Source organism: Macrobrachium rosenbergii, chromosome 1 (assembly GCF_040412425.1).
Source record: "Macrobrachium rosenbergii isolate ZJJX-2024 chromosome 1, ASM4041242v1, whole genome shotgun sequence".
NCBI classification, from domain to species: Eukaryota; Metazoa; Arthropoda; class Malacostraca; order Decapoda; family Palaemonidae; genus Macrobrachium; species Macrobrachium rosenbergii.
Window position 1 is genome coordinate 42,793,592 of NC_089741.1, and position 11,245 is coordinate 42,804,836.

The 11,245-nt window shown below is 35.8% G+C and overlaps 1 protein-coding gene across 1 annotated transcript in view; it reads left to right on the forward strand.

Annotated features, from left to right (window-relative positions):
- The window catches only part of LOC136827399 (calcium homeostasis endoplasmic reticulum protein), a 28,349-nt gene extending 21,024 nt beyond the window's left edge, over nucleotides 1-7,325 (forward strand). The window contains 6 exon segments of the mRNA XM_067085050.1: nucleotides 1,959-2,084; nucleotides 2,823-3,081; nucleotides 4,181-4,363; nucleotides 4,668-4,793; nucleotides 5,595-5,777; nucleotides 6,488-7,325. Coding sequence (XP_066941151.1) covers nucleotides 1,959-2,084; nucleotides 2,823-3,081; nucleotides 4,181-4,363; nucleotides 4,668-4,793; nucleotides 5,595-5,777; nucleotides 6,488-6,764 — 1,154 coding nt within the window. The 3' untranslated portion in view covers nucleotides 6,765-7,325.
- Nucleotides 7,326-11,245: the final 3,920 nt, after the last annotated feature.

The following is an 11,245-nucleotide window of genomic DNA, read 5'->3' on the forward strand; positions in this document are numbered from 1 at the left end:
AACTGTTTTTCATTTGATGTTTCGGACATAAAAGGAAATGTTGAAGGGTTTGTTAGAAATGGGAGAATTAAGCATTGTTCAAATAACAGGTGGTAAATTGCCATATCGTGAAGGAGCCACTTTAATGTACTCATTTTCCCATATTTGCAATGGCAGGGTTTATGTCACAGTTTCTTATTCATGCATGACCCTGATGATGTGTTGAGCCTATTTTGGTGTGGCTTTTGTTTAGTGCTTTTTGTCACTAAGTGGTATTCTTTATTTTTGGAAAGAGCTGTTATAACCTTTTTCTTTGTTGACAGTATATTGTCAAAACGAGTTTGTCACCAGAAATTTATATTTGTGATTGCTGGTAGCGATACATGTCTTTTGTTACTTTCATTAGTACAGGATTACTGTTAGTGCAAGGACTATAATTCATCTACTTGCACCAATATTATCAGTCTCACAAAATAATCTTCAGGATATGATTTTTAATTTGTATGTTATCCACAATCATTTCATGTATTTTATTTTTCATAATTGAGTATATCAGTAGTAGAAATTAGATGATGTAAAAGATAGAAATTTGACAATGCATTTTGAAGCGTAAAAATGGTATTTGAGTTTTCAAAAAATACATATGTCATATTATAGACACATACAGTGCAACTACAGTTTTGTGGCTTCTAACTGGTACGTCCATACAGTAATATAGTATTTTTGGCTTGTGACAATTTCTTGCTTTTTTTTGCTACGTTAGGAATGTGTTCACTTTGCAAGTTGTTGTAATGCCATAGATATATCCAGAGAACCAAATATTTTTCTCCCAAGACATATTTGTATATATGTTGGGAGACCTCTTGATTTGCTATCAGCACTTGGCCTCAAAACCTTTTGCAGTTGTTCATTCTGTATCTTTTTACTGTCCGAATTATGCTTTTCTGTAACCATTGTTCTAAGAATATGGTAATTTTCAAGCCAGATGCACTTATATTCTGAAGTTTTTATAGTATCACCTCAACTTGATGGACACTTTTGGGGTTTGACCTTTCTGGTAAGTAACAAAGACCTTATATTGCAGCCTGGACTGAATATTTTGAAGATACCTTACAGTTAACATCAATTACACATAGTTCCTAACTTACTCGTATCATTCATTTTAAGAGATTTATCTAAAACTGAATTACATCTTCAATGGTAGCAAAGAAAATATAATGATAATTTTATAGCTGATGAGTACAAAGGTCTGCTAAGTTGAGGTCCATTAAGTTGTGGTGTTTCTGTAACTTCTGTAACCAGAGAATTTTTTTTAAACACTTTTGATATATGAATATATAAAAATTTTATCTCTATGAAATGCCAAATAATTGAGTGACGTAGGTAACCCTTTGACACAATTCTCACTCTTGTTCCAAGTACTGCTAGGTTACGTACCATTTCCTTTTACATTTTACTCTCCTTTTGCATGTTGTGTGTGTAATCATCAAATTCAGTTTTAGCAGATCAGTAGGCGGTGGTATGTTTAAGGCAGATTAGTGTTTTGTCCTTGGGGGCGCAGAAGTTCCATTCCGATGTAACTGCTTGTGTAGCTGTATTGTTTGTATATACTCTGGTGCCATTATTCCTAGTTGACACCTTTTAGCCAGAGGCATTTGGCCTTATTGTATGCTGTATGCAAGTGGAAATCTGTGTTATTTCAGAGCATTTTTACAGTTACGCAGATGCATTTTCTGGACTTGGTTTATAATCCAAATAGTTTTCATATCCATTGTAAATGCTGTAAAGCTTAGAGCTTTGTATTGCAAGTAGCATAATAAAGTTTATTTACTCTTTACAATTATTGTGCCAGGTTATTGGGATGTTTTGTTAATTTTTCATCAAGGCTGAATTGTATTGTCACTAAAATTTAAGGATCAAGGATAAAAGGTAAGTTAATAGTTTTGTCTTCTGTTATAATGTGACCTTTTCCTTTTCAGCTGCAGCACAAGGAAACAACTTTGGAGGTGCCCCTCCTCAACCTCAGTTCCCTCCACCTCCCTCTGGAGGCCCTCCCATACCATCAGGTCTTGATTTTAACCAGCCACCTCCTGGCTTCCCTCCAGGTAATACATTTGTCAGTAATTTTGTGTAATCAACGTCAGTCATTAGATTATTTCCCATTATGTTTTATTTTTCATATAGGTTAAAGAATTCTCTAATCAAAGAATTTTATGGCTCTTTATATTTGATTGTGGGTTAGATTCCTGAATGCTAAAATGAAAGATATGTAAGGAAGCTTATCATAGCCCTTAGTAATTGGTATTCACTCTTTTATGATTAATTAGTTTTTATTATTTGTTCAAGGTTGCAATGTACATATTACAGAAGCTGGTAATTTTGATACTACTGTACTATTGTCTGAATACATTAGATATAGTTATACAGTAATGCCTTTTTTTAACATAACCGTAAAAACACTGGAAGTAAATGATTCGGGAATTGTCAATTTTATGTAATTTGAAACAGTGGCAAGAAGTTGCTAAACATACTCAGCATTTAAGTTATGTAAGACCAGAATGTTGCTGGAAAAGCTGTTAAAGCAGCGTGTCTGCTGTAATGAAACACTAAAATGATGCGGGAAAAATTGTTAAGCTGAGTGCCTGCTGTAATGATCTTTTTTGTCTTTTGAGGTATCGTGTTATTTTAAATATCATTGAATTTTAATTAAAGTTTGGTATGATATTTTGTGTACATTTTTTCTGTACCAGACCTTTTCATGTTAGCGATGATTCATGAGGTAGCTTTCTGACTGATGCATTCATTTCTCATAATATTAACACTGCAATTTTAATATTTTCCAGGTCTCCCATTAGTTGATTTCAGCAAGCCACCTCCTGGCTTTGCTGTTGAAGAACAGAAGGAAAATTTAGTCCCAACCGTACCGTACTATGAACTTCCAGCTGGACTTATGGCACCTCTTGTAAAAATAGAAAATCATAAGTACCGGCCTCTTGATCCAGCTCAGTTGAGGCTTCCGCCACCAACTCCACCAAGTGAACGATTGCTAAGAGCAGTAGAGAATTTTTATGCTCCACCTTCACATGAGAAACCCAGGAATAGGTTAGTGCTACTAGATTTTGATATGCTGGAAGACATTTGAGCTCTCAGTACTTTGCCCTGCGCAGCATTGTGCTGATACTGTTGTGTTGGCAAATGGCATGTAATGTCATTTACGACACATATAATAGCTACAGCATGGCAGAAGACACTTGTACAAAACACGCAACTAGGATACCAGGAAAAATCTTTTTTAATAATTATTTTAATGTAATTTACAGGAGAAACCAAAAGCCCCCTTTCTTTACCTCTGATGGTGACAAGGAATTTATGAGTACTTAAATTTACAAACAAAATGAAAACAAAAAATAAAATTGTAGGTTAAATAAGAAATGATTTAAAAGTTATATATTTAGAAGACTTTCTTGAATTTTAAGTAAATTCTCTCTCTCTCTCTCTCTCTCTCTCTCTCTCTCTCTCTCTCTCTCTCAGTTGGTTAATGACAGATATTACAGGGGTCTTATTCCTGAAGTCCAGGTAGCATTTATTTTATTTCAAGTCCTGTCATTTTAAGTTAGGTTTGCCATTTTGACTTTTTGCAAGTTGGTTCCTTATTGTAATTATATTAAATTATAACTGCATTCTGTAGTTGCCATTTTTATATTTTGCAAGTTGGTTCCTTATCGTTAATTATATTAAATTATAACTGATTTTTTGTAAGTTGGTTCATTAATGTAATTATTAAATTATAACTGTACTGTAGTTGCCATTTTGATATTTTGCAAGTTGGTTCCTGAATGTAATTATTAAATTATAACTACATACTGTAGTTGCCATTTTGATTTATTGCAAGTTGGTTCCTTATTGTAATTATAAAATTATAACTGCATACTGTAGTTGCTATTTTGATATTGGCAAGTTGGTTCCTTATTGTTAATTATATTAAATATATAACTGAATACTGTACTGTAGTTGCCATTTTGATTTTTTGCAAGTTGGTTCCTTAATGTAATTATTAAATTATAACTGCATACTGTAGTCATTTGATGATAATAATGTGATAATATAGCTGCTTGTTATTCTTTGCTTTTCAGACGCAGAATAACGTCACAAGATTATCTGTAATACTCATACTTTTCTTTCCTTACATTTTTATTTTTAGTGAAGGATGGGAACAGTTGGGCCTTTATGACTACTATAAAGACAAAAGTCAGTCTGTCAAAAGAAAAGAAATGGAAATAACAGAAGGAATACGGGAGAAGTCTCGATCCCCGTCACCTGTCGTGATTGAGCCACCCCCAGAAGAGGAGGAGAAACCGTCTGACCAGCCAGTTAGAAGATATAGGTAAGTCTGCCATTTTTTCTTTTTCCCCACATTTCAGCCTCTTGTTTTGGAATTTAATATAAGAATGCTCTAGTTACAGTTGACTTAGAACCACTGGGTAGACTTTTTTTGCTTATACTGCACAGCCCTTTTTTCTCATAAATTTGCATGAATGACCTTCAGTGAAAATTAGGTATTTTACCCATCTGCATTTTGTATTGTGTGAATTTTTAAATTTTAAATGATTAACCCAAGATTAACATGTGTACTTTGAAAATCTGTTATGATCCAGTGGTTGTTATTGATAATTTTTTGTACCTTGCAGGTCGGTAAGCCCAGAGGCTATTGAAGAAAAAGTAATGACTCGTTCCCGCTCCCGTTCTCCTAGTCACAGTCCACCACACGTAAGACGAATGCCTAAACCACGATCTCGATCTCGGTCCCTTTCTAGGTCAGTATGAATGCCCAGCAGTGATTCTTTCACAAAAGTCTTATCATTACATCTAAACACATTTTGAAAAATAAGAAAATATGAGGATTTCCTCCAGGTGTTCTAGGTAACTGAGAAAAGTATATCTTTCATCCATTTTGATATATGTCCTATGGCCTGTTGGCTTTTATGTACAGGAAGTTTTCCACTTAGGGCAGGGTTATTTTTTGGCACTTGTGTCATAAATGAGTTTTTTGTAGGATGGATCTAGCATAGGATAGTTGAATAGTTTCTTCTGCCATCAGTAGGTCTACAGCATACGTACAGTTTCTGTTGATGGAACCAGATACAATACAGTTCACTGTAATCGAACGCTAATAGAATTATGTTAATTGTAACAGTAATTTTGTAAAGTTAAAGTATGGAAAATACTCTTTATGTCAGATGCAAATAGTATATGAATCAAATTATTCAGGTCTATATAGTAAGAATATGCTCCATTTTCTCACATGCCTCATGTTTCCAACTCAAGCTCCGTTCACAAGCCTCAAAGTTACAACTCGAGCTCATTTCACATGCCTCAAAGTCCCAACTCAAGCTCAGCACATTGCAAAAGAACTCACAAGTTGTAATCAGTTCTTGTACAAGACCCATAAAATGTTGGTTAACTTATATGAGATAATGTGGGTATTTTGCATATACCTATTTATTGTAATAATATATCCCCTTAGGAAGTTGACTTTGTAGTGTAAAGTGCTTGCTACATTTTTATAGCATTATTTTTTATTCAAATATTGAGTCAGAAATGTTGAAATTTTCCAGAACACCTCCAAGATCCAGACACAGATCCAGGACACCTTCACCACGCAGAAGTCGTTCACGCTCCGAGTCTCCCAGGCGATCTGAGTCTCGTTCAAGATCGCGGTCAAGATCACCAAAATCATCTCCAACCAAAGTACCATTTACGAGATCACGTTCGCGAAGCCCAACACCGCCTTCTTTCATGTAAGTCTTTTGTACTTTGAGTTTTTGTGTTCCTTTGAAAGCATTATAGGCAGTTCCCGGGTTATGGCTGTCTCAGTTTACGGTGTTCGATTTTCACGCGCGCGTTCTGGGTTTACAGTGCCGTAAGCGCTATTTATTCCCATTATAATTATGATGTTCCGGTTTATGGCAGTTTTCGGCTTGCAGCTTGCTGCCGGGAACAGAACCCCTGCCATAAACTGGGGACTGCCTATACAGTTATCCTACATTAAACTAAAGCAGTGGTCTTATTAGTAAGTAAGAGTGAATTGCATAGAATATTACATTAGCATTTTTCCTGATGCAACAGTATGACGATTTGATGACGTGAAATAGAAAAATGTAGATTTAAAGGCAAATTGATTTGTATAAAGTGTCCATCATGAAACATTTCAAGAAGTATGGCAAATCATGATGTTAATGTAGAAGTTACATCTGTGTAATTAGTGATGGAGCATTTTTTTGTTACAAATAATGAACCAAAGCCACATCGAAGTGGCTATTGTTTAATAATAAAGTCAAAGGCATTATTTTTAGTTGCACACTTTAGTGTCCATAAATATCAACGTTCTTAAAAAAATGCACATACCTGTTGATTTTTTTCAGTTTATTGGTATGCTAGGTATTTAGGACATTTGTACTTTGTACTCAGCGACTTTAGTGTTAGTTTTTCTTTGATTATTTTTTATTAGGGGTGGAGCTTTTCCCAAGTTAGACCAACGGTTGGATGAGAACAATAAAGGTCACCAGATGCTGCGAAAGATGGGCTGGGGCGGCTCTGGTCTTGGTGTCAAAGAACAAGGCATCAGTGACCCCGTGTCAGCAGCAGAAATCCGTGACACACCGCAGGAGAGGTTCCGAGGCCTAGGCGTCCCCAGTGTTCAAAGTGACCCTTATGAAGCTTTCAGAAAGAACAAAGGACAAGCGTTTATTAACAGGATGAAAGCAAGGGCAGAGGAAAAGTATTAGAACAGTATATCTTTTATATTGTGAGCATTTTTGTTCCGATGGAGACAATTATGACATAAGGATAAGAACTTCCTGTAACTGATAGGAATGTGGGTTCCATGAGGTCTAAATTCTAAATGTCTGTGGTAGGCAAAGCAACTTTCATATGTGTGTACTATCACAAAAGGATTGTGTACAGTGTTTGTATTGACATTTGTGTATTGTGAGCGCTGTATCTAAGGAAGTGTACTGTTCACTAGAGAAGAAACATGTTGATTGAAATTGATGCAGAGACATAACAGAATATGTTTGAATACATCGATTGAGGGCTAATGTGAAAAGAGCTGGTTATGCATACAGTAAATATGTTCCATAGAATATGTTTTATGTATGTATGTGTTACATACAGTAAATAACTTGAGTTCTGTATGTATCTATGTACACTACAGAGTATAAGTTACTTTGTGATTTTTGTAATATACCTGGTATAGAATATATATATGAAGTAATGTACAATACTAGATAAGTAGATTGATTGTACTTTATTAGATGTAAGTACATGTTATGTAAGTATTTTCCTGATATTGCGTTTTATTTTGCTCCAATGCAACACTTACCTCATGATTGTAGAAGAGCTACAAAATTTTGACCCCTCTGTGCGAGTTAATACAGCATTATGACATCAGAAGGAATGTGCGTAATAAAAATCCATAATTATATAGTAAACTATGTTACTATGTAAAATATATACAAGCAAAGACATTCAGGTGTTCCTCAACAGTTTTTTAATGTTAACACTTGTGTATACCTTTCTGGTGTAATGGATTTTTTAATATTTTCTTGGTGTTTATTTTTCAGTTTGAAAGGAGCACTGAGAGGGCAGTAACACAAAAGCAGAATTGAAAGTATATTTCCATACAAATTTCATAATTGTTAATATCAGCTTTTTTTTTTTTATCCATCCAGGGACTTCTCCGTTTTAGTTTCTATGTAGAATTTGTTCATTGTGCTCCATTTTCCTCTTTCCATAGAGACAAATGACCCAGGGCACTTTCTGATTGTGTATTTCACATTTGATGTGGGCATTCTGCAGTTGGATTAGTATAAACTTGGTCTCCCCAACTTATCTCTCCCCTTGCATTTATCCCTAGTGTATTTCTTTTGGAGTTCAACCATTCTTGATGTTTTGAGATGGCCTATTCAGTTGAGTCTTTTCCTACTTATTTGGATGTATAAATGGAGTTGGTATTTACCATGTGCATGAACATCATTTTGTCATTCTGGTATGGCTGTATCCCAGGGATCCCTCTTAAAGCAGCAGCAATGGAAGTCATGAAGTCTTGAGGTGATGTGCATAGAATCATTACTGTTTTCCCTGAAGTAATTGTCAGGTTTGTGACTGGATGGCCCATGGAAACTAACATCCTGTATAGGTTTTGCATCGAAAAGTTTTGTGTAGAGGTAAGCTTCGGAGGAACTAGCTGAACAGAAAGTGTAAAATTGATCTGACCTTCCTTAAAATTGAGCACACTGGTATGCTGTTTTGAATAGGACACATATATGTAAGGAGGAAACTATTTAGATTGTAAAAATATATCAGAAATTTTAAATTATTGTAGATGTAGGTAGCCACATGGGCTACCTGCAAGATATCAAAATTTTTAATGAAATATAAATCTACAAATTGTATTTCTTCTCTAGTAGAGAAAAACCTTTAAGCTCCTTGATACCTTTTGGAAAAAACTAAATGAAAAGTGTGTAGAATAACTGAGGTAGGTTCCATCACTTGATCCTATGGCCTACATCTTATAATCAGTCGTAGATCTTGCCTGGGTGTACAATATGAGAGGCATCAGTGTAATGGTTGCAATATGGAAGGAGACAATGACCACCATTTACCCCGTAGGGGGCCAGTGCTGACAGTGCACCACTCAGCGGCCTTTGCAGCATCCCTTCAGCCCCTAGTCCACCCTCTAACTATTCTTTCTTGGTGCAGCCGTGAGGTTTTCCTCCTGTTACACCTTTCCAACCTTCTTACTGTTAATTTCTCATTCAGCACTGAATGACCTCATAGGTCCCAGGGCTTGGCCTTCGGTCTAAGTGATCTATTGTATTGTATTCTATTCTATTCCTATCCAGGGATAGACTGCTTGCCACGTTGGTGACGGGCCCTCGAGACAATTTAGTAAAGCCTTGTGAGTTGAAGGACATTGACTTCAAGTCGCATAACTGGGAAAACTTTGTGCTGAAATAAACCTGTACCACGGGCAAGACAACATTTTGATTTTATAAGTGGTGGTAAAAGACAAGAAAAACATCAAATATCACCAGACAGTTTAAAGATGTTGCAAAGGATAATGCCAGACGGTAACACTTACGTAACGGCAACCCTTCCACCTTTTAGTTTTCTGTAAAAGAAATCTATTGAGATAGCTTTGTCTGTCTGCCCCTGCGTTTTCTGTCCTCCCTCAAATCTTAAGAACTAATGAGGCTAGAGGGCTGCAAATTGGTATGTTGGAAATCCACCCTCCAATCATGAAACGTACCAAATTGCAGCCCTGTAACCTTAGTAGTTTTTATATTATTTAAGGTTAAAGTTGGCCATGATTGTGCATCTGGCACTGCAACAACAGGCCACCATGGCCGGCTGAGAGTGTCATACAATGTTATACGCTGTGCAGAGAACTCGATTGCACCAAAGAAACTTCAGGGCATTTTTTACTTGTTTATTGAGCATACGTTAGTGATCTAACCCATGCGCCTCTTTGTGTCTTATTAAATATTATACAACCCATGAATGCAGAACAAGTACTGTCAAACATGTTTCTAGAATTTGTCTGAATTACATCCTAAGATGTATATCAAGTATCAGGGACAAATCTTAGAAATAAATTTTAGGGTAAAATGCCAATTTGGCACCTTTACACGTGACTTAGTGATCATTTGGATTACCAACAAACAGATGAAAAATATTAAGTAAACATCTGTATTCAGTTCTATATTAATGCCTAATATATTTTAAAGCAAATAAAGTAACCATAAGCGTATTCATCAATAAGTGGATTTAGTGGTTGAAAACTTTTTCAGGACTAACCCTGGCTTGCTTTAGACAGCTTGACATGTACCCATGAATTAAGGTGGGATTGAATATCTGGAGCTCGTTTATTCTTACAGTAAAGTAACACTTGCAGAACATTGAAACGATACTTGAAATAATGACATTGCAGTCCAGATGCATTGTTCCCGTAGAGGGGTTAGTACCGTCAGTGCACCTCATGCGGTGCACCGTAGGAATTACTTGAGCTCTTGCACCTTTCGAGCCTAGCTGCAACCCCCTTTCATTCCTTTTACTGTACCTCTTTCATATTTTCTTCCATCCCTTTCCACCCTCTCCTAATAACAAATTGGATTTATAGTGTAACTGCGAGGTTTTCCTCCTGTTCCACCTTTCAAACCTTTTACTGTCAATTTCCGTTTCAGCGCTGAATGACCTCATAGGTCCCAGTGCTTGACCTTTGGCCTAAATTCTATATTAAATCCAATTCAGATGCATAGTTACCTTTGCTATTACAATGATTGATGTCGGCACAAAACCAAGGCTCTGTGACATATGTTGTAAACTTCAAGAAAAACTGGCGTATTACAAGAGACTGGGAAGTATTTAGACTGTTACATCGAGGTACCGTATACCATCTCTCATGTTGATGTTCATTCTTATGATTAATTTTTCATTTTCCTTTTAAAGTCATAGAGAGTTTCATTGTCTGTACCTAAACAGTTCTTTTAGTATTTTAGGGATCAGATAACTACTGTAGTGCCTTTAATAAGGTATCATGAGAAAATATTTTTTTTTAGTCTTACATTCATAAATTTCATATTCTTGGCTTCCTTGAAGTATCTGTTTTTAAGAGCAAGAATAATAACAGTTCACCCTAACTCCTTGCCTATGTTTACTTCTGACCTTAACAGTTCTCCAACTGGGGTTTGATCAAGTTGCCAAATATGTATGTTCCTGAATATATCTTCAGTGTGGCTCAAGACTGTCGCATAGGAGGAATTTGTTATATTGGTTAAAGAGTCCAGAATTTCACCTTTCATCATTTTCCCATTCCTAAAGAGGTCCTGGTCTTGAAAAGGTAGGAAGGCAGGAGGGGAGAGAGAGAGATAAGCAAGGCATGATATGAAGAATGCTTTCATGTAGAACTCTGTCCCCATGATCAAAGTTGGTATTGTCTGGTAAGGTAAGTAAGCTGATTCATCAGTTTGCCTAATCTAACTTGAGAGTTTTCACAATCCATGATTTCTCAACAGGAAAAGTTTGTTTCATTATAGTTAAGTGAGGTACAATATAAAACCATTGTTACAAGTTTTGATAAAATGCTACCATTTGTGTGTGTGTGTGTTTGACAACTTTCCAGGCTTCTAATGTGTTTTGCATAATTCTTATTGGTGAAAAGTTAGCCTACACTGTGATGTTTTTCACTTGTTTTAATCTGTCCTCA